Below are 21,178 nucleotides of genomic sequence, written 5' to 3' on the forward strand. Positions count from 1 at the left end.
GTGCTGATGATGACAGTGAAGATAACAACTAATATTTACTGAGTGCCCATGTGCTGGGCACTGTGCTAAATGTTTAACATGTATTACACTAGCCACACAAAAACGAATGTGATAGGTACCACTCTTACCCCATTTCACACAGCAAATGAGATTCAGAAAGGTTAAGTCACTTGCTCAGGGTAGTACAGCCACAGAATGGTGAGGTGAGGCTGCAGTCCCAGGTAGTCTTGACACTAACGCCTACAGTCCTAACCATTACGCTACATGTGCTCTGAAAAAAGGGCATGAATAATACACCATACACGTCCTTATGATGGAAAACTACACAGCCTTCAACAACTAGGACTGTGGGGAGTTTTTCTGAACTGTGGAAAAGAATACTGCTGTAATGTTACATGGGGGAACCATAAAATTATACAATATGATAGTATCTCAATATTATAAAAATGATAGATAAAATATGTCAAGGTGTTAATATAGGCATACTTGAGCGGTAGGATTTTAAATGGTTTTCTACCTTATATTTGGAATTGTCCAAGTTTGTGTAAGTACATACTACTTTTATAGACTAGGGACAAATATCCTTTTTCTGAAAACCATCTGAGTCCTAAATGCTCTGGGACAGGGAAGAGTTGGCTTAAATTGGATTGTCTTTCTAAGGCATAGGATATGGACTCATTTCCCTAAGCTGAACAGACACCATAGCGTGAGTTCTGGGGACTGCTGGAAGCAGACAGCACTCTAGCAGAAAAGGGGCGATCGAGATTTGAGGCTTTGCTGCTCCTATTTGTGAATATGGTTGACAGCGTGCTGAGCCTTAAGAGCACATTTGCTCCTGTGGCTTTCCCAGGTGATCCTGGACAGCCCTGGGAAAGCCACATGTTAATAAATCCTGAGCCACAGGAACACCATGAGGGAGCTTAACCCAGAAGAGTCACTCTCAGATTTCAGATCTTAACTCCAGAGAGATTGAGAATTATTGATTTATGACAGCTAGTTTCTATACTGCAATGACATTTCTTAACATTATCTTATCTCCCCAGCATGGAGCCAAAAGGGTGTTTCAAGCTATAATTTTCTGGAAGAGTGGTTCCAGTCCAGAGAGTCAACAATTAACTAATACCTGTGGCGCTTGGCAAAGTGGCTAATTTCTGCAACTTCTCTAGCAGAAGGCCCAGGTTTGGGAAAGTCATCTTCACAGCCTGGAGGAGTTTTACCAAACTCTCAGCAGTCAGGGTCTTCTCTTCAGTCATTCTGTGCAACAAATTTTCTATTGTCTCCTTGGGTGTTCTGCCCTCACAGCAATTCAGAATCACCTGCAGTGCCAAGCAATCAACCAGACACCAGTTACTGGCAATTCAACATTTATCTGACACACCACTGGAAAACCTAGCAAGATAGCATCACAAGATGCCCGATCTCCAAGTCCTCCTCTGTTGGTCTCCAGCATTATTTTTTTCTATAGTTTCTTCCTTATTTTGTTTCAATAAAAATCTAAAATATTTTCCAAACAAATAACTGTGAAAATCTTTCTTTCTCAATTACAGGTCTGTGTATATGCTCTGCCTCCAACAGCTTGCATTTTGTGGAAACATTCCTAAACTAGGCCTATATGATATAGCAAGTAGCCTGCCTCTAACCTGGTTCTTTAGATGTGGCTTGTTTGGACACTAAGATTGAGAAACACAGATTGACAATTAACATGGTTTAATGTTTTTTGGTCTTTTTTCAGCAAAGTTCATAATATTAGCATAGGTTATAATTTCATAGGTTGTAATTCCATTGTTTTACTTTACTTGCATAGTAATCTGAATACTCAGATAATGTGTACATTAGTCTGTGGACTCCAAAATATTAGATTTAAAGTGCCTTTCTAGATTATTTTTCTTGTGGATTCCTCATTATCCATTCCTCTCATTCTCAACAGCCACATACATCAGCTCCAGTCATAATTCAGCAATTCCACTCCTTTGTCCGTCCTTGGTGTGCTAGAGGATTTTGAGTCAAAAGGGCACAGAACTCTAGCAAAACGATGAAAATAAAACACGTGACAGATATTTTACAGATATTTTTATATTACAATAGAACTATTTCTTAATGGACTATGGCATAATATGCATAGCTTAGCTCTTACGGAACTGATAAAGCAGGGGATTATTTCAATACATGTAATCTACAGATTCACAGAAACTGAATTTTGAGCTTTCCTTTGGGAAAACGCCAGCTCCTAGTCATGGTAGTATGCCAGAGGCTGCCATTATCAAATTAACTTCCATTTTAAAATAATGAATTTAGCTTTAAAACCAAATTGGTTTTATATATATGAAAGGAATATATACATAATAAATCAAGCTGTCATATTCTTTGTCAGTGCAGAATATAGTCATTCTCTTTCAGGTCTAATATATATATTTCTACTACATAAATCATAATTTAAAAATTAAGAGCTTGTATCTAAACACCATACTGAATTCAGAACTAAATCTTGTTCCTAAGCAATAATCTGATACATAAAGAGGCAGCCAGACACCGGTAAGAGTAAGCACAGGCTTTAAATCCAGACAGACCTAGTTCAAATTGTAATTCTAATATTTATTGCCTGTGTGACTTTGGGCAAGTTATTTAATTCTTCAAGCCTTATTTTCCTCACTTGAAAAAGAAGATATTACGAACTCTTGCACAGTTGTTACTGTAAAATGAAGGTGCTGTTTGTATGGCCTTGCCTAACTCCTAGGACATATGTGATCTTTAAGAAATGACTATGTTATTGATATGATTAGGGAGAAGTACTCACAGGGGTTAAGAGAACGTGTTTTGGTTAGAAGTCTAGTTCTTAATACCAGCCCCAAACAGCTGTGTCTTTGGGTGAGCTGCTTCACCTCCCTGTGTTCTGTTTCTTCATCTTTAAAATAAGGGTAATATCCATGATGTCATAAAGTTGCTATGAGGGCAAAACTCAGTAATGTTTTCAAAAGTCCTCAGCACATTGCCTCGCACACAATAAGCAATAAATAAATGACAGCTATAGTAATTACCTTTTTTTTCTGTTTCCAGTCCTTATGTAAATATGTTCCTGGTTACTGCTTCTTACAAAACCCAACATATTTATAAAGGCCATGGCATCCATTATTAGCATGGTTTCTAACCAGAAAAAAAGTTGGAAAAGGCCTGGGTACACATTCCACACGATGTCAAAATCAACATTCACCTCTCCACTCCCACTTTATTAGTATGCTTCAACTTTCATGAGAAGGAATCACTTAATGAAGGTCTGGTGGAACCCCAATCTTAAGAAGTGTTTTTGTGATTTATAAGTAATTTAAGCACTTCTGCTTCAGCTTTCTCTTTCAAGTAAACTGAAAGTGACAGAAGAAAATGACAGTGTGGTCTATCTTGCTGCAGAGAATGGGGCTGAGTTTGGACTCTATCTATAAATGCTGTTTTACCAAGATAATGAAACAGTTCAAAGGACACATTCAATCTAGCTAATAAGAAAAAGGTTTGAATGAGTAATCCAACGAAATCACTAAAGAGGGAATCAGGAACTTCTAGAGCTATAAGCAACTTACTTAAATTGAGTGTCTGAAATTACACTTAATTGGAAGACTAAGGAGAAAAGACAGAAGTTTAATCTTTGTATATTTTATTTCTCTAAGAAGTTCAAAGGACTCAAAATTTTAAGAACAAATCACAAAATGTAATTCTGAGATTAAAGGTTGTTCCCTTTGTGTGTGTGTGTGTGCGCGCACGCACACATGTGCAACATAAGATCACTGAGAAAAATAAAATTGAGGATCTAGTCGTCACTGTAAATTCAGGGCTTAGCCATTATACCAGTGGCTTCTAAACGTTTTCTCTCCTGAACACTTAAGTCACATCCCACAGTTTTAGGAATTGATGCCACAAAAGTACTCTATCCCTATTCCTTCTTCCCAGATATAAAAGTATTTTTAGCACAAAGTTGAAATCAATAACACCAACAAACATAGTTATCTAGTTGCCTTGAGAAGTCATGCCAGCAGTTTTATGAGGATTTTAGTAGCTAGCTGGTGGGAGAGTAAATTGGTACAACCTTCCTGAAGGGCAATTTGGCAATATGTATCAAACACTTGAAAATTTTTATACTCTCGATTCCAAACTTCCACTTCTTAGAAAGTATAGTAAGGGAATAATTTCAGAGGTATGGAAAGATTTATGTGCAAGAATGTTTTTCACAACATCACTTATAATAGCAAAAAAAAAAAAAAAAAAAAAGGACACTAATGCCCAATGATAAAGAATTAATGAATTATGGAATGTCCACTAGACAGGATACAAAACCCATATTATAGGTATAGACATGTATTAAGATATTAAGTAAAAAGTCAAGTTAGAAAACCATATGTTCTGTATAACGCCATCCTGGGATGACTCAAATAAGAAAGAGGGGAACACGGCCGGACGCGGTGGTTCACGGCTATAATCCCAGCACTTTGGGAGGCCGAGGCGGGCGGATCATGAGGTCAAGAGATCGAGACCATCCTAGCTAACATGGTGAAACCCCGTCTCTACTAAAAATACAAAAAAATAGCTGGGCGTTGTGGCGGGCGCCTGTAGTCCCAGCTACTCAGGAGGCTGAGGCAGGAGAATGGTGTGAACCCGGGAGGTGGAGCTTGCAGTGAGCCAAGGCTGTGCCACTGCACTCCAGCCTGGAAGACAGAGCGAGACTCCGCCTCAGGAAAAAAAAAAAAAAGAGGGGAACACATGCTTCAGCATGTTAGCAGTGTCATCTCTGAGTGGTGAAATGTGAATTTTTTTCTTTTTGATTGCTTTCCCCGTTTTCTACATATTCCGAATGTACAGTACATTTCTATAAAGAGGAAAGGTGTCATAACAATTACAAAATTTCCTTAACATTTTAACTCTTGATACAGTTGTTTACAGTAAAAATTGATAGAGTCAGAGCAAGAATAGCATATATCCATCTGTCCATCCATCCATCCGTCCATCCGTCCATCTGTCCACCCGTCCATCCATCCACCCACCCACACATCCATCCATCCATCCATCCACCCACCCACCTATCCATTTTCCTTATGGCTCCATGTGCAAGGCCTTAAGCAAGCTACTGCGAGGAAAGCGACAGGATACAAAACAAGCACCTCAACTTCAAGGTGCTCACTATGCAGTATGTATTAAAATACTGCAAAGTATAAAATGCTATGTGCCACAAAAAGAATTTTTTTAAAGTGCTATATGAATTCAGGAGGAGGGAGGAGACACTTGACACAGTTACCCTTTTTTCAGTGCCAGTCAGGAATTCCTCCTTGGCTGTTTCCAGGAACTCCATAATAGGTCTCAGCTGTGTTACACACTGTATCAGGTCCTCTTTGTGTTCTAGTAACAGAACAGACAAGGTCTTTCCCTCCTCTGTGCTCCCTGGGGGAGAAAGAGTTAGAGACACACAAGAGAAGCTAGTCAATTTGAAGAAAATGACAGCATGGTTTGTCAAGAGAGATCTAACAGAATAGTAAAGTGATTTTCAGCTTATTCTGAGCACCTGAATGCAGAATCTCTTTTACAGAGGAAAATACTTTATTATTCTGTTTAAACTCTATGAAAGGAAAAATGTTTCATTTATCTGTTGAAACACAAAGCTGCAGAGCCAGCCAGAGGTTAACTTCTGGTTGGCAAGGCCACTGCTTTGTACCTAACCCAAATGAGAGAAGCTTCAGCCTTAAAGTCCTGTCAGCAAACCAGTCCACCCTGGGTACTCAAGTCATTGATTTGGATGTGTGGCTTTTTGAAGGGCAGGAGAACATTGATGATATTCTCCAACTTCAAGGTGTCAGACTAGTTAACTGTGGGATAGAAATGGAGACTCAAATTTAGTTGGTGTATATTTAACATGCAGCTTCTGGAATTTACATGTGAAACTTATGTGAAAACCACTTAATAACTAAGCTACCAAAGAAACGTATCACTGGAACAAACTTTATAGCATCATCCCAAAATAAAACCCTGCCATTCCAATCCATAGGATCTTCTCCTACCTTTTGGCTGCACTGTGTCTACATCTTCTGGCTTCCTGTCTAACAGTGCTGTTTTTACTGCAGGATTAGAATCTTGGTACAGCCTCAACAGGGACACAACGGTCTGAACATCCAGGCTCCCCTCTCTTACTTTACCCAGGATTCTCTGGAATGCTGAATGTCCTCCTTCACCCTCGAGACATTTCACTACAGTCTATGGAACAAAAGTACCCAGAAAGATAGATTAGCGAACCACAAGAACCATCCACTCCCTGCATTTGGCAAACAAGGCCCTCAACAGTTTGATTCCTGCCAGCTTCTCCTGTAGCTCCTCATCCACTGCACTTTCTTCCCCAGTGGCAGTTCCAACAAGCCCCGCGGTCCCATGTTCCCACCCCTGTCTTCTGGAGGACTCCAATTCCACGACTCCATGCTCGAACCTTGCTCAGGGGTTACCTCTGCTGGGAGGCCCTTCCTGGCCACAGGCCCTACCTCCTCTTCACTGTTTTTAATTTGACATTTGTCATACTGTATTATAATTATTACATTTTTTCTCCTACTAGACTTCTTGAAGACATGAATTATGCTGTTCTGTATCCTCTGTATCTTCAGCAAATAGCATAGCCTGGCACACAGTAGGGGCTCAGTGAATTTTTAATAAACTTAATGTACTTCTTACCTAATTATACCTTTCTGAATCTGGCATTTTAAGTATTTCATGGGCAAGGATGTCTGAATTTAAATCTAATGAACTGTCATTTTATTATTTGAGAATGCAATTAACATCTCACAATTTAGGAAAAAAGAATACCTTAAATCATTTACATTATAAATGACAGGCTACTTAAAAAGACATGAGCCTTATTAATTTTAGATATAGTCGGTAACAATTAAGGCTAACAATGTGTTGGCTTGTAGTTGCCAGCTGTAAGAACATATGACTCACATGTTAATTACGCCGTGTGAATGACTGCTTTCAGCCTGAAGGGGCTTCACAGCTTCTTCCCCTAACCAACGTTTATATAACGGGCCTTGCCTCTGGCTTTGTGCCACTTGACCTTTCGGTGGCATTTGGCAGTGCCTCTGTATCACAATTCTCTTCTGATTTCAGCAGCACTGAAGTATGTGGGATAAGAACTTGCCTTCCTGACCACTCCTCTTCAGCCTTTCCCACTGGTTCTTCTTCCAAATCCATAACCATTAACAGCACCTAAGACTGGTCTCAATCATTTATGTTTTTTCTCCTTTTATACGCTCTCTTTTGAAAAGCTCTCACATGTATCGCTTTAACTATCACCTTTACGCAAACCACTCTGAAAAGCAGCTCTAACCCTGCACTGTTTCAATCCAGAGAATCCAGAGCTGCCACATAGTTTCTGCTGGACACACCTTATCCTCCCTCCAGAGGTCTCGGCCGCATATAAAACCAAAGTCATCATCTTGACTCTTCTAGACCCTTCTAAGACATCAACAACCCCAGTGGCAAAATAAACAAAATTAGCATTCTTTTCTTTGGTCTGACAGAACATCTCTCATGCAAATGCGAGGAAGGTCAATTGGAAGGTAGGATTCATATTTCTATGTTAGCAATAATTAATTTACTTGAAAAAATCTGGTAACCAAAACTGAATTTCGTGTGTACAGTCATATGTAGAGTCTGTATATTTCTACTTGACAAAACTACCATCTACCTTTGATTTTTTTTTAGTGTCAAGATTATAAAATAGAAAAATTTTCTCACCAGAGTCTTTAGAGAGCAAAAGGTTAGTTTTTTACACACACACAGTCTCCCCACCACACTGAAGGAGCTCATGAATACTGTATCACCACAGCAAAATTTAGCTAGACAGCTGTTATTACCAATTCTGGTAGTAAGTATATGTTTAAGATTTTTATTTAGAGAGATTTTATCTTTCTCCTCTCCTCCCAAGTAGAAATTATAAACGAGTTAGACCTTGTGTTTCTTGGCTTTGCTTTAGCTTGCTTCCTAATCACAGGATGTCTGTATAAAAAAGCTACATTAAACTTTAAAAGTTTCTTGTGTTTTTCAGTCATCTCCAAAAGTACACAGAGAAAACACAGTTTAATAATCCACATCAACATATCATTAGCGTAAGAAACTTCTGAGAACCTAAGGTAACTCATCTTGTATTTAAAAAATAATAAACAAGAAATGAAGATGTCAGTTGAATGCTTAATCCCCTTTGGCTAAATTAAATCAACTTTTCATGCTTTTGTTAGTTGGCCTGAAATCTCTTTAAAACGCCTTTTCACTGACAGCAGTAGGGACCCCAAGGCAGGCAGCATCTAAAATGGATCCTAATGATACCTGACTCTGGATATTCATGCTGTTGGATTGAACCTCATGACTTACTTCTAAGAAGGAGAATATGGTAAAAGTTACAGGATGCTACTTTTGAGGTCAGGCTAGTTTGACTTCCATCTTGCCTGTGTTTTCTCTCTCTGCCCTTGCTCTGTGAGATGCAAGCTGCCATGTTGTGAGCTGCCCTATAGAGACACCCAGGTGGCAAAGAACTGATGTCTCCAGCCAACAGTCAGGGAGTAAGCTTGGAAGTGGATCTTCTGAAGCCTGCCAACAGCCATGAGAGTGGGCTTAGAAAAAGGTACTCTCTGGGCTGAGCCTTGAGATGCAGCCCTGGCTGACACCTTGACTGCAGCCTGTGAGCGGCTGAGCCAGAGGATTCAGATGAGCTGTACCTGGATTCCTGACCCATGGGAACTGTAGTAATAAATGTTTGTTGTTTGAAGCTGCTAGATTTTAGAGCAATTTGTGATACAGCACTGGATAACTAATACAGAGCCGCTTGCTGCTAATACCCTCAGTAAACATGTTTCTTCCTTTTTATTTTCCCTTTCCTTCCTGCCTGCCTTTTGTGCATCTCAATTAATACAGCATACAGCTATCTCATTCTAGCCTAGGCCAGGCTTTTTTTTTTTCACCTGAAACTCTCCGAATATCCCAAATCCACATCTCTCAGTATCCAATTTGTCTGGCATTATCATTTGAGCCAGTGGGGAAGAGAAGCTTTCATCAATGGTGGCATCTGATACGCTTCTCATTATCCTCTCTGCTGTCTCCCTCTTTGCAGAACTACTCAGCAGTGAAATTAAAACATTTGTTCACTTCATTGCTCAACAGTGATGCTAGGGCGGCCATCTGGGAAGAGAAGCAGGGGTGGGCTGATGAAAGGGCCAGGAGAGGGCAGTTAGCTGCGTGGACAGCCCTGCTCTCTCTCTGCTCTTTCTTTCAGAACCTACTGGGGACCTACACTCATGCCAGCACTACAGCAGTTACTTCATCAGCCCCCTAAAGCTGCCTAGGGCTCCACAGTGGAATAAGCAAGCAAGTTCTTTTCTGCAACAGTTTTTCTGCCTAAACAGAAGGGGATTCGGACATTAGGATAGGCAGGGGTTCATCAATTACTATCATGTAACAGAACTTCACAAGCTGACCAAAACAGAGTTCTGTTGAAAGGGCTAAGTTCTTTAACCATACATTTGGAACTAACTCTTAATTCTCAGGGGTAAAGATACTTCAATAAATTCATGTTAATGCATGGTCACAGAAGTAATCTAAGTACTTTACCTATGAGTGAAATGTAAGTAAATATATTTCAAGATGAGACCATTTCTTTTCCTCTATAAGTGAAAAACCATTTAATCTTTCCCTTAACTCAAGCCTTTTAACTGAATTGACTTATTTACCCCAATTGTTTGCCTACTGCCTTCAGATCTGTTTGAGTGATACTATACTCTTGTTCACTCAGGCCTCCGTTGACTGCTGAGGGCTGGGTGATGGCAATAATGATAGAGACTATAATCGCTCCACATCATCCCAGACACCGTGCCATCTACCTTCCTCCTCACACCAGGCCTGGGAGACGTTACTACTACTATTTTAGATGAACTTCAAGAAGGTTAAGTAACTTGCCTAAGGTCACAGGTCTAGTAAGGAGAGTAGCTGGCACCCCTTTCACCTAGTTCTACCTCCCGGATTTAAGCATAATCGAATCTATTTACACTGGGTTCTATTAGACTTACCAGAATCAATACCGCTTTGAATATTGGGTAGTATGTAGACAATTTGTATCACTTTTCTTGGTCTCAATGAATAAACTGGTATATAGTAGGTGCTCAATAAATGTTTAATTAAATAAAATTCCCTTGCCATAAAACCATTAGCCCTTCTATCCATGGCTGCATATCTTAAGCTTAATCATTAACAGAAAGGAGATTTGGAAAAACAACTACTTATTTTCACCTTTCATAGACCTGTAAAATGAATCTCATTAACTCACTCTCAAGAGGGCTACCCAACCCTGTCAGTGAACAGAGCCCTCCAAACACAGATCTGCACTTGACAAACCTCCACAGCAGCAACATGGCTGAAAACACCAGATTCACATAGGAGAAGAGATGTGTTTGCCTTTGAAATAAAGTTGAAGGGGAAAAAAATGCTACTAGGTCTTCAGCTTTGGGAGTCTTCTAGATTTTTAGGTGAAGAGTCGATCAAAAAGCACAGAAATCAATAGTAGAAAAAGCTATCTCCTTATTCTAGTTGAAGACCCACTTTGCTGTATACACAATTAATTAAAAGCAGAGACATGGCTAGGAATAAAGAAGGAAGACAATTCCAGCCTTCATCTTTCTCCTATGCTGGATGCTTCCTGTCCTCGAACATCAGGCTCCAAGTTCTTCAGCATTCGGATTCTTGGACTCACACCGGTGGTTTGCCAAGGGCTCTCCGGCCTCTGGCAAAAGACTGAAGGCTGCACTACCGGTTTCCCTACTTTTAAGGTTTTGGGACTTGGACTGATCCACCACTGGCTTCCTTGCTCCTCAAGGTGCAGACGGCCTATCGTGGGACTTTACCTTGTGACTGTGTGCCACTTACCACGGCTTTGGCCACTTTCTGTTGGATTGCACCTGCAGTTAGGGCAGCTGCTGCCATTTCTGTCACCATGAGGGCAAACCTTTCCGAAAGTGGAGGCCGCAGAGAGGAAGCATTGCTGAGACGGGGAGAAAGAACCCAGGTCCCGATGATAGTGTTGCCATACCTGTACCCAGCTATGGCCAGAGCTATCTCTCCTTTCACACTATGAAGTCACAGGAGCCAACAAGTTAACTTTTTGCATAAGCCAGTTTGGACCAGTAGATTGCACACAGAAGGCGCTCAAAGGAATCCCAGAAGCCTGGTGCTAGAAAGGGTCCCCAATTCAGCTGGTCCAGTGCTCCCTGTGGTACGTGAATGTGTTTACGGCGTCCCCGTGCAACTCTCTCTGATATTCCTATGTCTACCCTAACTTAGTTGTTTTAGTATCAATGTGGTGCCTCCCAGGCAACGTGGTGTCCTGGATGAGAACGGGATCTCTGACGCCTCCATGCTTCTGAGCACCGCCTGGTCTGCAGGGACCATGGGTGGTGTCTGAATCCCCAGTGAAATTCCCTGAGCCTCACAGTCCCAGTGGGGCTTGTCTGTCACTGAGGTGCAAGCCACGCTCAATCCCTGGGGATGCTGAGTGCTGTTAATGGACACGTGATGCCAGCTAAATAAAAACAATTTTCAACCTCCAGAAAGTATGCCAGCCACTCACAAAATCATCCACTGTATCTCACTGTATGCAAGTCTTGTTAGCTCCACGCTGTTCTCAACCTGTAGCATCTCTACTGCCTGCATGTTGGGAGGCAGACACATATCAGAAAATACAGACGAGAGAACTGGAAAATGCCAGCGCCAGCGCCCTGTCCAACTCCTACCTTGCCTTTATTTGTTTTTACCCACGTGAAAACTGGCACAGAGAGGCAAAACAACTTGCCTAAAGCCACAGAGCAAATAAGTGGCAGTGTCAAAACTTGTTAATGCTAACGTCCAGAAAAGTTAAATAAATGATTCCTAAAACATAAAAAAAAAAAAAAAAGGCTGGGCACGGTGGCTCACGCCTGTAATCCCAGCACTTTGGGAGGCTAAGGCGGGTGGATCACCTGAGGTCAGGAGTTCGTGACCAGCCTGAATAATATGGTGAAACCCCGTCTCTACTAAAAATACAAAAATTAGCCAGGCATGGTGGCGCATGCCTGCAGTCCCAGCTACTCAGGAGGCTGAGGCAGGAGAATCACTTGAACCTGGGAGGCCGAGGCTGCAGTGAGCTGAGATTGCACCACTACACTCCAGCCTGGGCAACAGAGCAAGATTCAGTCTCAAAAACAAACAAAAAACCAAAAACCAAAAAACAAAAACCTAGCATAAAAACTGAAAAACAGTATGAGTCTGGCTCTAAATAAAAGTTTTACTCAGCTTAGCCAAAGGTCAGAAGTGACCTCTTAGGTCACTATCTGCTTTTCTCATGGGTAAGGGATATTACACTGATACAAAGACACGCAGAAGACATGGTCCCATTCCAGCACCTGAGAGATTTCTCTTTAATAAGTTTTGGCTTTGGTTTCTCACAATTCAAGTAGCCCAGCTTCTTCTCATGTTGCTGTAATCACTGCTCAGGGAATGGCTTTGCCACCTTTCATCATTGATCTCAGGAAATACAACAATTGGGACACTAGTTCATGGTGTCCTCCCTAAACTCAATCCTGCCCAGGTGCACACCTCACAGCTGTGTTTCAGAAACGGAATGACACATCCAGGAGTAGACTATTTTTAATGTTAAGCTGTTCTCAAGTTATGATTAACCAAACAACGACCAATCACAGGACACCACTCAAAGCTCTTGGGGAGCTAAAAATGTATAAACAGAAAAACAAAATACCCCAAACAAACTGTAAAATTGTACGGAAATGTGAAACAATGTTGTTCTAAGTGAACAACTCTTAAATGCGCTCATTGCTGAAGCCTTATGGTGAAATCTATAATTTGGCGACTCTTGTGCATACTTCCCCCAAAATAACCACACATGTGGCAGGATTTCTCTGCTGTCAAGATACTCTTTAAGGACAGGGATCAAGTCTTATTGAAGTTTCTCTGCCTAGCAAGCGGCTCAGTCTGGCACATATCAGTTGCTCAGTAAACGTCTGCTAAATCAAAGGGTAAGCAAATGAGGAAAATGGGTATTTGGTGGCCTCTCATGCTACTGAAAGGTGCCAGCACAGACATTATGACATCTGCCATCACACACTAAGAGTTTTGTAAGCCATTCACTTCTCCAGCTATGCTTCTCAAAATGTAGTATACAGGTTCCAAAACAGCAACCCATGGGGAGCCTGTTAAAGATGCAGATTCCCAAGTTCTACCACAACCTAAGAATCAGACACTATGGAAATGAGTTCTGGAGGTATACATTGTAACAAGCACCTCAGATGATTTTTCTACACATTGCTAGAGACTGATTGCTTCATTCTAGACACTACCCCTGCAGTACAGGAAGCTACTTCCTCTAGAGACTGTTCTAGAAAGTGATTGCTTCAGACTAGACACTGCCCTTGAAGTTTAAGAAGTTACTTCCAAGTGGATGGTGGTACTTATCTGAAAGCATGCCTTACAAATTAAGCTTAAAGTAACAGCAAACCATCTCATGTGTCAGAGTAAATGGCCATGGCACCAGGATATTATAAGGCATTCAGTGAAAAGGGGGTTTCAAGGTCTATTAGGTCTAAAATACTGAGTTAATGTATAAACAAACAATAGCAGTTGTCCCCTACTGATCTCCTACTGAGTGTCTGGCATTTTACTAGGAATTTTATATAAATAATCGTAATTCACAATGACCCCATGATGTAGGTGATAGTATCCCCATTTTACAAACAAGGGCACTGAGGCTTATAAAGATGAAGCTGCCTAAAGTCACAATGCTAGTAAATAGTAGAGCTGGATAAATGAATTGTATATCCACACAATGCACATGACTCAGCAACAAGAAGGAAAGAACACACAACAGTAGGGGCGTATCTCTGTAGAGTTCACAGAAAAAGAAAAAAGGAAAAAAAAAAAAAAAACATGGATGAATCTCAAGATACTTACGCTGAATGAAAGCCAGCCAAAAAATACATACCATATGACTCCATTTATACAATACTCTAGAAAATACAAACTTATGTACAGTGACCGAAAGCAGACCAGCGGCTACCCGGGACATGGGTAAGTGGAAGGGGCAGGAGAGAGGGAGTACACACGGACACGAAGAAACTTTTGGGGGTGATGGAGATGTTTACCATCTTGACTGTGGTGATGGTTTCAGGCCATATACCAAAACTAATCACACTGTACACTATACCTATGTACAGGTTACTGCATGTCAGTCATAGCTCAACAAGGCTGTCTGAAACAAAATTGAGAGAGAGAGACAGAAGTAGAGGCCCAAGTACAAAGCAGCATCTCCCTAACTCTGTTTAATCTTATGTTCTTAAAGAATCTGTTCCCTTTTTCTTTCTGAAGTTCAAAGATTTATTATGGACTGTAACAGAATGGGCTTTAAAAACAGCCACCAAGTGATTTGCAGAGCTCCTACTCTGATCTCTAAAACTGAGGAAGAAATAATATAAGCCTATAATGATCACGAGTAGCAAATCAGTGTTCTTTTAAAGGACCATTAACGATATTGCCATCAAAAGATTAGAACAAGAAATGGAAAAAAGAAATGTTGAACGAATGCATGTATAACAGACATTTCTTGACCACCTGTTATATGCCACATACTTTTAGGTACCAATGTTAAAAAAATGCATAAGACAGTTCACCTAAGTATAAAGGTGACACTAATAACTTGAGTATTGCTGATCTAAGGAATAACGTTACTCCTCTGTAGCCAAAGTTAAGTGGAGAGGAAGCCTTAAGAGAAAATGAAGAGGTGTGTCTAGAAGCTATCAAGGTAACAAACTAATGACAAAAAATGATGAACAGCTAAGAGAACATGCAAGTGCAAAAATATAAAACCATAATGTCCTTCAGCATAATCAGTACAAAGAGTATCAAGGATTTATGACTTGAAACCTCCCAAAGAGAGTCATCAGGGTTAGCCCAGCCTTGTAACTAGCTTGTCTCCCAAGAAAACAATGTATAGCCAACTGTCAATTAACACAGCTAAAATAAATACTAGACCTTGAATTTGTTTTTTAAAAAAGTAACTTGCTATGAATCAGGAAAACATTTAATTATTAGAAGGCATGTATTACTTGGATTAATACAAAATTGCCTACAGCAACATGGGAGGACCGACCCACACTACCCCCTACCAATCAGAGGAGCAAGCCTGCTGGGGCAGTGGCCTCTCGCTCTGCCAGCGGCCTCTCAGAATGGGGAAGCAGGGCTAGGAGAAAAGGGAAACAAATGCAATTCTAAATTGGTTGTGGAGTGAATCCTGCAGGGTCAGGTGTGAAGAATCAAGTACTGAGCGATCACACAGGTGGGAAAGCGTCTCAACTGAGTTACTTTAAAAAAGAGGTCAGCTAAGGAAGCATGATAGCCATTTGGCAGTTTTCTGTCAGGCGATTCCTAAACACTTATACATATATGCATCACTTTTACCCTGTTGGGAGGCAGTACAACTCAGTGTGTAAGGGAGCAGCTCTAAAGTCAGAATGCTGAGGTTTCAATTCTGGCTCAGGGTCATATGAGCTCTGTGACCTTCTCCAAATTACACCAACCTCTTTGAGACAGTTTTCTCATGTATAAAACAGGACTTAATAATACCCACACTGATGATTTTTGTGCAAATTAAATGTGATAACACATATGCCAAGCTTAATACAGAAAGTGTTCAATAAATGTTTACCATTACTGTTTTTATGTCTGAAGATGGCCACTGTTATTCCTAAATATTGGATGTATTTTACCAATAATTCATATATATAAAGTCCTTTTTGTTCATATTTTGAGTATCTGTTGTTTTGTTTTAATTTGAATTGTTTAAGTCTCAGGTTTGGGGTTATACATGGCTACCTTCTTAAATTTATCTGTGATTAATCAGGAGGAAATGGTATGATCAGTTAAGTACCCTGGATCAAAACTGGTTAGAAGCTAGGATTCTCCTGTTGATCAAAACGTAACTTCATTTTGAAAGTATCTTGCCTGAGTACTTTTGCGAGACTGCCCTTTAGGGAATACATTTTTAAAAATTAAAGTTTCAAAACACTGAAACCCCGGGCTATTTCCGCCCCATATGGAAAGTTAGTAAGGTATCCTGAGAACACTAAACTAGCAAACAAGTACAAAAGTCAGAGGTACCTACCTCCTTCTGTGGACCTTTAATTTCTGAACACACTTCTAGTTTTTTTAAAACATCCTGGGTAACCATGAGTGCATCTGAGAAGATACCTTCATTTTCTAGAAGAAAATTCAGCTGGTAATGTTTCTTTTCACATGCTAAATGTGGAACAAAATAAAACAAATCAGAAATTCATTACTTGAAACCAATTTTTACAAGTTTCAGCTGTCTGAGCATCTGCAGGTCATATACTGCACCTAACTGATCTCTATCTAGCACATTAGTTATGAATAACAGACAACAGTATCTCTCACAGCTTCCTCCTTTGTGCTAGCCTCAGCCTGGTTAAAATAGAAGATGATCAGCAGGGCGTGGTGGCTCACGCCTATAATCCTAGCACTTTGGGAGGCCGAGGCGGGTGGATCACAAGGTCAGGAGTTCGAGACCAGCCTGGCCAACATGGTGAAATCCCATCTCTACTAAAAATACAAAAAATTAGCTAGGCGTGGTGGTGCATGCCTGTAATCCCAGCTACTTGGGAGGATGAAGCAGGAAAATCGCTTGAACCCGGGAGGCAGAGGTTGCAGTGAGCTGAGATCACACCACTGCACTTCAGCCTCGGCAACAGAGCAAGACTCCGTCTCAAGAGAAAACAAAACAAAATAAAAAAACAGATAATTATCGAAATGGTACCTCATTATTCCAATACTGCTTTTCTGCTCTGTAGTTCACGTTTGGACTTTCAATGTTCAAAAACACAGACACTTTTAAAAGAAGAACAGCCCAGAATGGTATTGCACTGAATGTTGGTTTTCTACCTAACAGTGGTCTTTGATAAATTTATTAATGAAACATTAAAACTGATAAAGATCATTAAAAACAGAAGGATAGATTATAAGACAATGACTGTTACCTGGTTCTGTGCTTGTCTCCTTTGCCTCACTAAAGGTTTGCACAAGGGAGGGGGAACAATCTTCAGCTGTGTTAGGAGTCTCCGCTGGGGTTTCTGCATTCCTCTGGCTCTCCTGGGCCATGGGAGAATTCACACTCATCTCTTGTGAAACTGCAAGGACTGCTTCCTCAGTCTCAGCTTTCACAGAGCCCCCTGGAGTGACAGAAAGCTCTGGGGAAGAGTGAGGCTCTCCAGCACCTTCGGATGAAAGGATTTCTACTTGAGGCTTCTCTGGTTCCTTTCTGGATGTCTCTGAGGATGGCGCGGAGACATCCCTTACCACCTGACCCTGAACAGAGCAGTTTACAAGGCTGGTCAGAAGATTTTTGCAGCTAACAGCCACATCAAACATCTGTAGACTGTCTGCTAAGGAGATGATTTTGGAGAAGTTGTGCTTGCCCACAGGTAGTTTGCCCGTGTACATCATTTCCAACAAGAGCGCAAACTCCTCGGGGCTCACCACAGATGCATCGATGGAGATGGTATCTGTGTTATCCAGCAGGGTTTTGAACAGGAGGCTGGCAGCAGCCAGGACAAGCTTGTGAGCCCTGAAGTAAATGGTACCAATGGAGATGGTGCAATCACAGAACTGCTGCTCCTTGCACAGAGTGTAGAGCTGCTGCAGCAGCTGCCGGCTGTAGTTGGGGAGCTCCATTGCGTCAACTCTGCCTCAAGAACTCCTCTTCCTCTCCTCTCCTAGAGTCGGCTTTGGGGGGACAGGCTCTGGAGAAAATACCCACAAAATACCAGGTTAAAACTTCAAAAAACCATAGGGAAAGAAAGGCCTTGAATGAAATGCTAGATGAACAGAAAGGCATTTCACTCATTCATTCAACAAATGTTGCTTAAAAGGGAGGGACAGTATGCCAGGTATACTAAATCAATAATGATCATTATGTGTTTAAACATACGAAAGAGACTGCGCATAATGCTTTGTATGGACTATCTCATTTGATTCTCACAATGACTCAGTGGAAAAGATACTATTTCCTCCCCATTTTACAGATGAGATTGGAGCTTTGAAGGACCCAGAGAATCACCCTAAGGAAAAATAGCCATCTCACTGACTTCAAAGCTCTAACTACACTACCATTCCTACTCCCAAAGAGCTCTCAGCCACCTAGAGGAGATAAATATGTAGATGGAGACTTATAATACAGTCTAGCCCTAACAATGGACAGAGGTCATCATTCTCTTCCTCTGAAAACACATTTTTCACTTGGTTCTCCTTCTCACTCACTAGCCATGCCTTCCCAGACTCCTTGGTTGGGTCCTCTGTGTCACTGCAGCCTTTAAAGTTTGGAGTGCTCGAGGACCCAGTCATCCCACCTCTTACCTTCCCTCTCTTCTGATTCCATAGCTTTGCAATGTCATCTAAATGCTGACAGCTTTCAGATTTATGTCTCTGGCTCAGACTGTTCCTCTGAACTCCTCATGTAGACCTCCAACTACCTACTCAACATCTCCAATTGGAACCTGGTTTCTGAAATGTAACATATCCAAACCTCTCCTGCCACTTTCCCACCTCACAGTAATTCTGTCCTTATCGTTCTTCAGACTAAAACCAAGTCATCCTTGACTTTTGCTTTTTCTCATATGCTATATCCAATCCTTTATAAATCCTGTTGGCTCTATCTTCAAAACATATCCAAACTCCAATCGCTAATTTCCTTCACTGGCTCCTCTCTAGTCAGTCCAAGCTGCCATCATCTCTTACCTAGATTACTGCAGCAACCTCCTAATTAGCCTCCAGGCCTCCATCCTCCCCTACTGCTATCCCTACCTCATCCTATCTTCAACCCAGTAGGCAGAGCAACCTACTTAACACACAGCCAGATCTTGCTGCTGCTTTGCACAAAAAGCCTTAAATGGCTTCCAGTCTTGGAGTAAAAGTTCAAGTTCTTACAATGGCCTAGCAAGCCTTTAATCATGATCTGGCTGTCATCGGCTCCTAACCTCATCTTCTACCACTCACTCTCACCCTCACCCGTTCTGCTCTGAGAACTCCGCCTTCCTTGCTGACCTGGGAATATACTAAGCAGGCTCTACGTTCTCTGCCTCAGGGCCGAGCATGCTTAGCATATCTGTGCGTGGCTGGCTGGCTTATTTCTACCAACCCTTTGCTCAGAGGCCATGTTAGCAATAAGGCCTTCCCTGATCATGTTTTTTCAACAAGCAACCTCCCCTCCAACCTCAGAACATCCCGCTCCTTCGTCTGTTTTGTTCTTCATCATAGCACTTATCGCCTACTGACATACTATATTTTTATTTGTTATTATCTATCGTCCTTCACTAGAATATAAGCTCCATTAGGGTAGGAACTTAATTTTATCATCTGCTGTATCCCAATGCTTAAAATTCTGCTTAAAACAAATACTGTTGATAAGTTGGTAGAATGAATAAATAACTAAAAGGAAACATAATGATGGATTTGTACACAGAAACAGTTTGGGGGATAGGGGAGTCCAGGAGTTAGAGTAAAGCTTTGAGGGAATAACAGCTGACCTGTGTCTTAAAAGATACAGACACACAGATGAGGTAAAAAGAATGGGAGGAAAAGGCAATCCTGGCAGGGATGCCTGCATGAGGCACGCAGATAAGAAAACACCCCGTGGTGGGAGGCAGGAGGATTAGGAGCTGAGATTATTACTGGAACATAAAGCAGGGAATGGGAGTGTTAAGAGATGAATCTGGAGAGGCAGGCAGGGGTGTTGGCCACAGAGGGATATATAGGCCATGATTATGAGCTTGGATTTTATCCTAAAAGCAATGAGCAGCCATTGAAGCGTTTGAAGGGCTTTAAGCAGCAAAGTCATGTGGTCAGATATGCATTTTAAATATACCACTTAAGGGCGGGGCGCGGTGGCTCAAGCCTGTAATCCCAGCACTTTGGGAGAATGAGACAGGCGAATCACGAGGTCAGGAAATCGAAACCATCCTGGCTAACACGGTGAAACCCCGTCTCTACTAAAAATACAAAAAAAATTAGCCGGGCGAGGTGGCGGGCGCCTGTAGTCCCAGCTACTCGGGAGGCTGAGGCAGGAGAATGGCGTGAACCTGGGAGGCGGAGCTTGCAGTGAGCTGAGATCCGGTCACTGCACTCCAGCCTGGGGGCAGAGTGAGACTCTGTCTCAAAAAAAAAAATAAATAAAATAAATAAATAAATATACCACTTAAGTAACATGTGTACAGAATTTGAGGGGGATAATGCTGGAGACGGGCTCTATTATTGCAGGAGATCAGGAGAAAATCAATGAGGGCTTCAAGCAGGAGAACTGGTAATAGGAGAGAGCCAAAACACATTGCGAAAGTACAGCTGTCATGACTTAGGGGCTGAATGACGTGAAGGATGGAGAGAAACAATTCCCAGGTTCCTGGCTTGGTAAGTGGGTGGATGATAAGATGATCCTGATAATACAAGAACAGACAGTTTAGTGGGAGAGACATCTAGTTCAGTTTTGGGTTTGAGGATCTTATCTTTGTGGATCTTTGAGGAACTTACATAAACTCACTTGTATAAAGAAACAAGTACACTAAGAAAAGGGCAGAAAGACATATGTCAAAAAACCAGCAATTGCTTTTGTTAGAGGATTATGGATGATTCTCTTTCCACCCCACCATTTCTACATTTACTGACACTGAAATTGACAGTTAAAAACATAAATAAAAATATTTCAAAGTTCCAGTTTCCATTCTGGCATGTCAGGAGCTTAGAAGTCACCATGTCCTAAAAGCAAACAAAGCTGAACAAACTGAAAAACCAATAACCTTCTTTAATTAATCAAAGAAAGGTCACAGGGCAAATCATTGTCCCTAAAATTAGAGACAGGTAGACACAGAGAATCACAACTTAATGAACAAAAAACACAAGCCAGGCGCAGCAGCTCATGCTTGTAATCCCAACACTTTGGGAGGCTGTGGCGGGTGGATCACGTGAGGTCAGGAGTTCGAGACCAGCCTGGCCAACATGGCAAAACCTCGTCTCTACTAAAAAAATACACAAATTAGCTAGGCATGGTGGCGGGCACCTGGAATCCCAGCTACTC

General features: G+C 41.4%; 1 protein-coding gene across 7 annotated transcripts in view; it reads right to left on the bottom strand.

Annotated features, from left to right (window-relative positions):
• Positions 1-21,178, bottom strand: part of ZBTB40 (zinc finger and BTB domain containing 40) — a 78,272-nt gene that overhangs the window by 23,324 nt on the left and 33,770 nt on the right. For all 7 annotated transcript variants that reach the window (XM_023219719.2, XM_023219722.2, XM_023219718.2 and 4 more), the window contains 5 exons: positions 17,094-17,855; positions 16,205-16,338; positions 6,033-6,225; positions 5,276-5,418; positions 1,124-1,316 (listed from right to left, as the gene is read on the bottom strand). In XM_023219719.2, the coding sequence (XP_023075487.1) occupies positions 1,124-1,316; positions 5,276-5,418; positions 6,033-6,225; positions 16,205-16,338; positions 17,094-17,787 (1,357 nt within the window). In that variant the 5' untranslated portion in view covers positions 17,788-17,855. The remainder of the gene's footprint in view (positions 1-1,123; positions 1,317-5,275; positions 5,419-6,032; positions 6,226-16,204; positions 16,339-17,093; positions 17,856-21,178) is intronic.

This window comes from Piliocolobus tephrosceles, chromosome 1 (assembly GCF_002776525.5).
Source record: "Piliocolobus tephrosceles isolate RC106 chromosome 1, ASM277652v3, whole genome shotgun sequence".
NCBI classification, from domain to species: Eukaryota; Metazoa; Chordata; class Mammalia; order Primates; family Cercopithecidae; genus Piliocolobus; species Piliocolobus tephrosceles.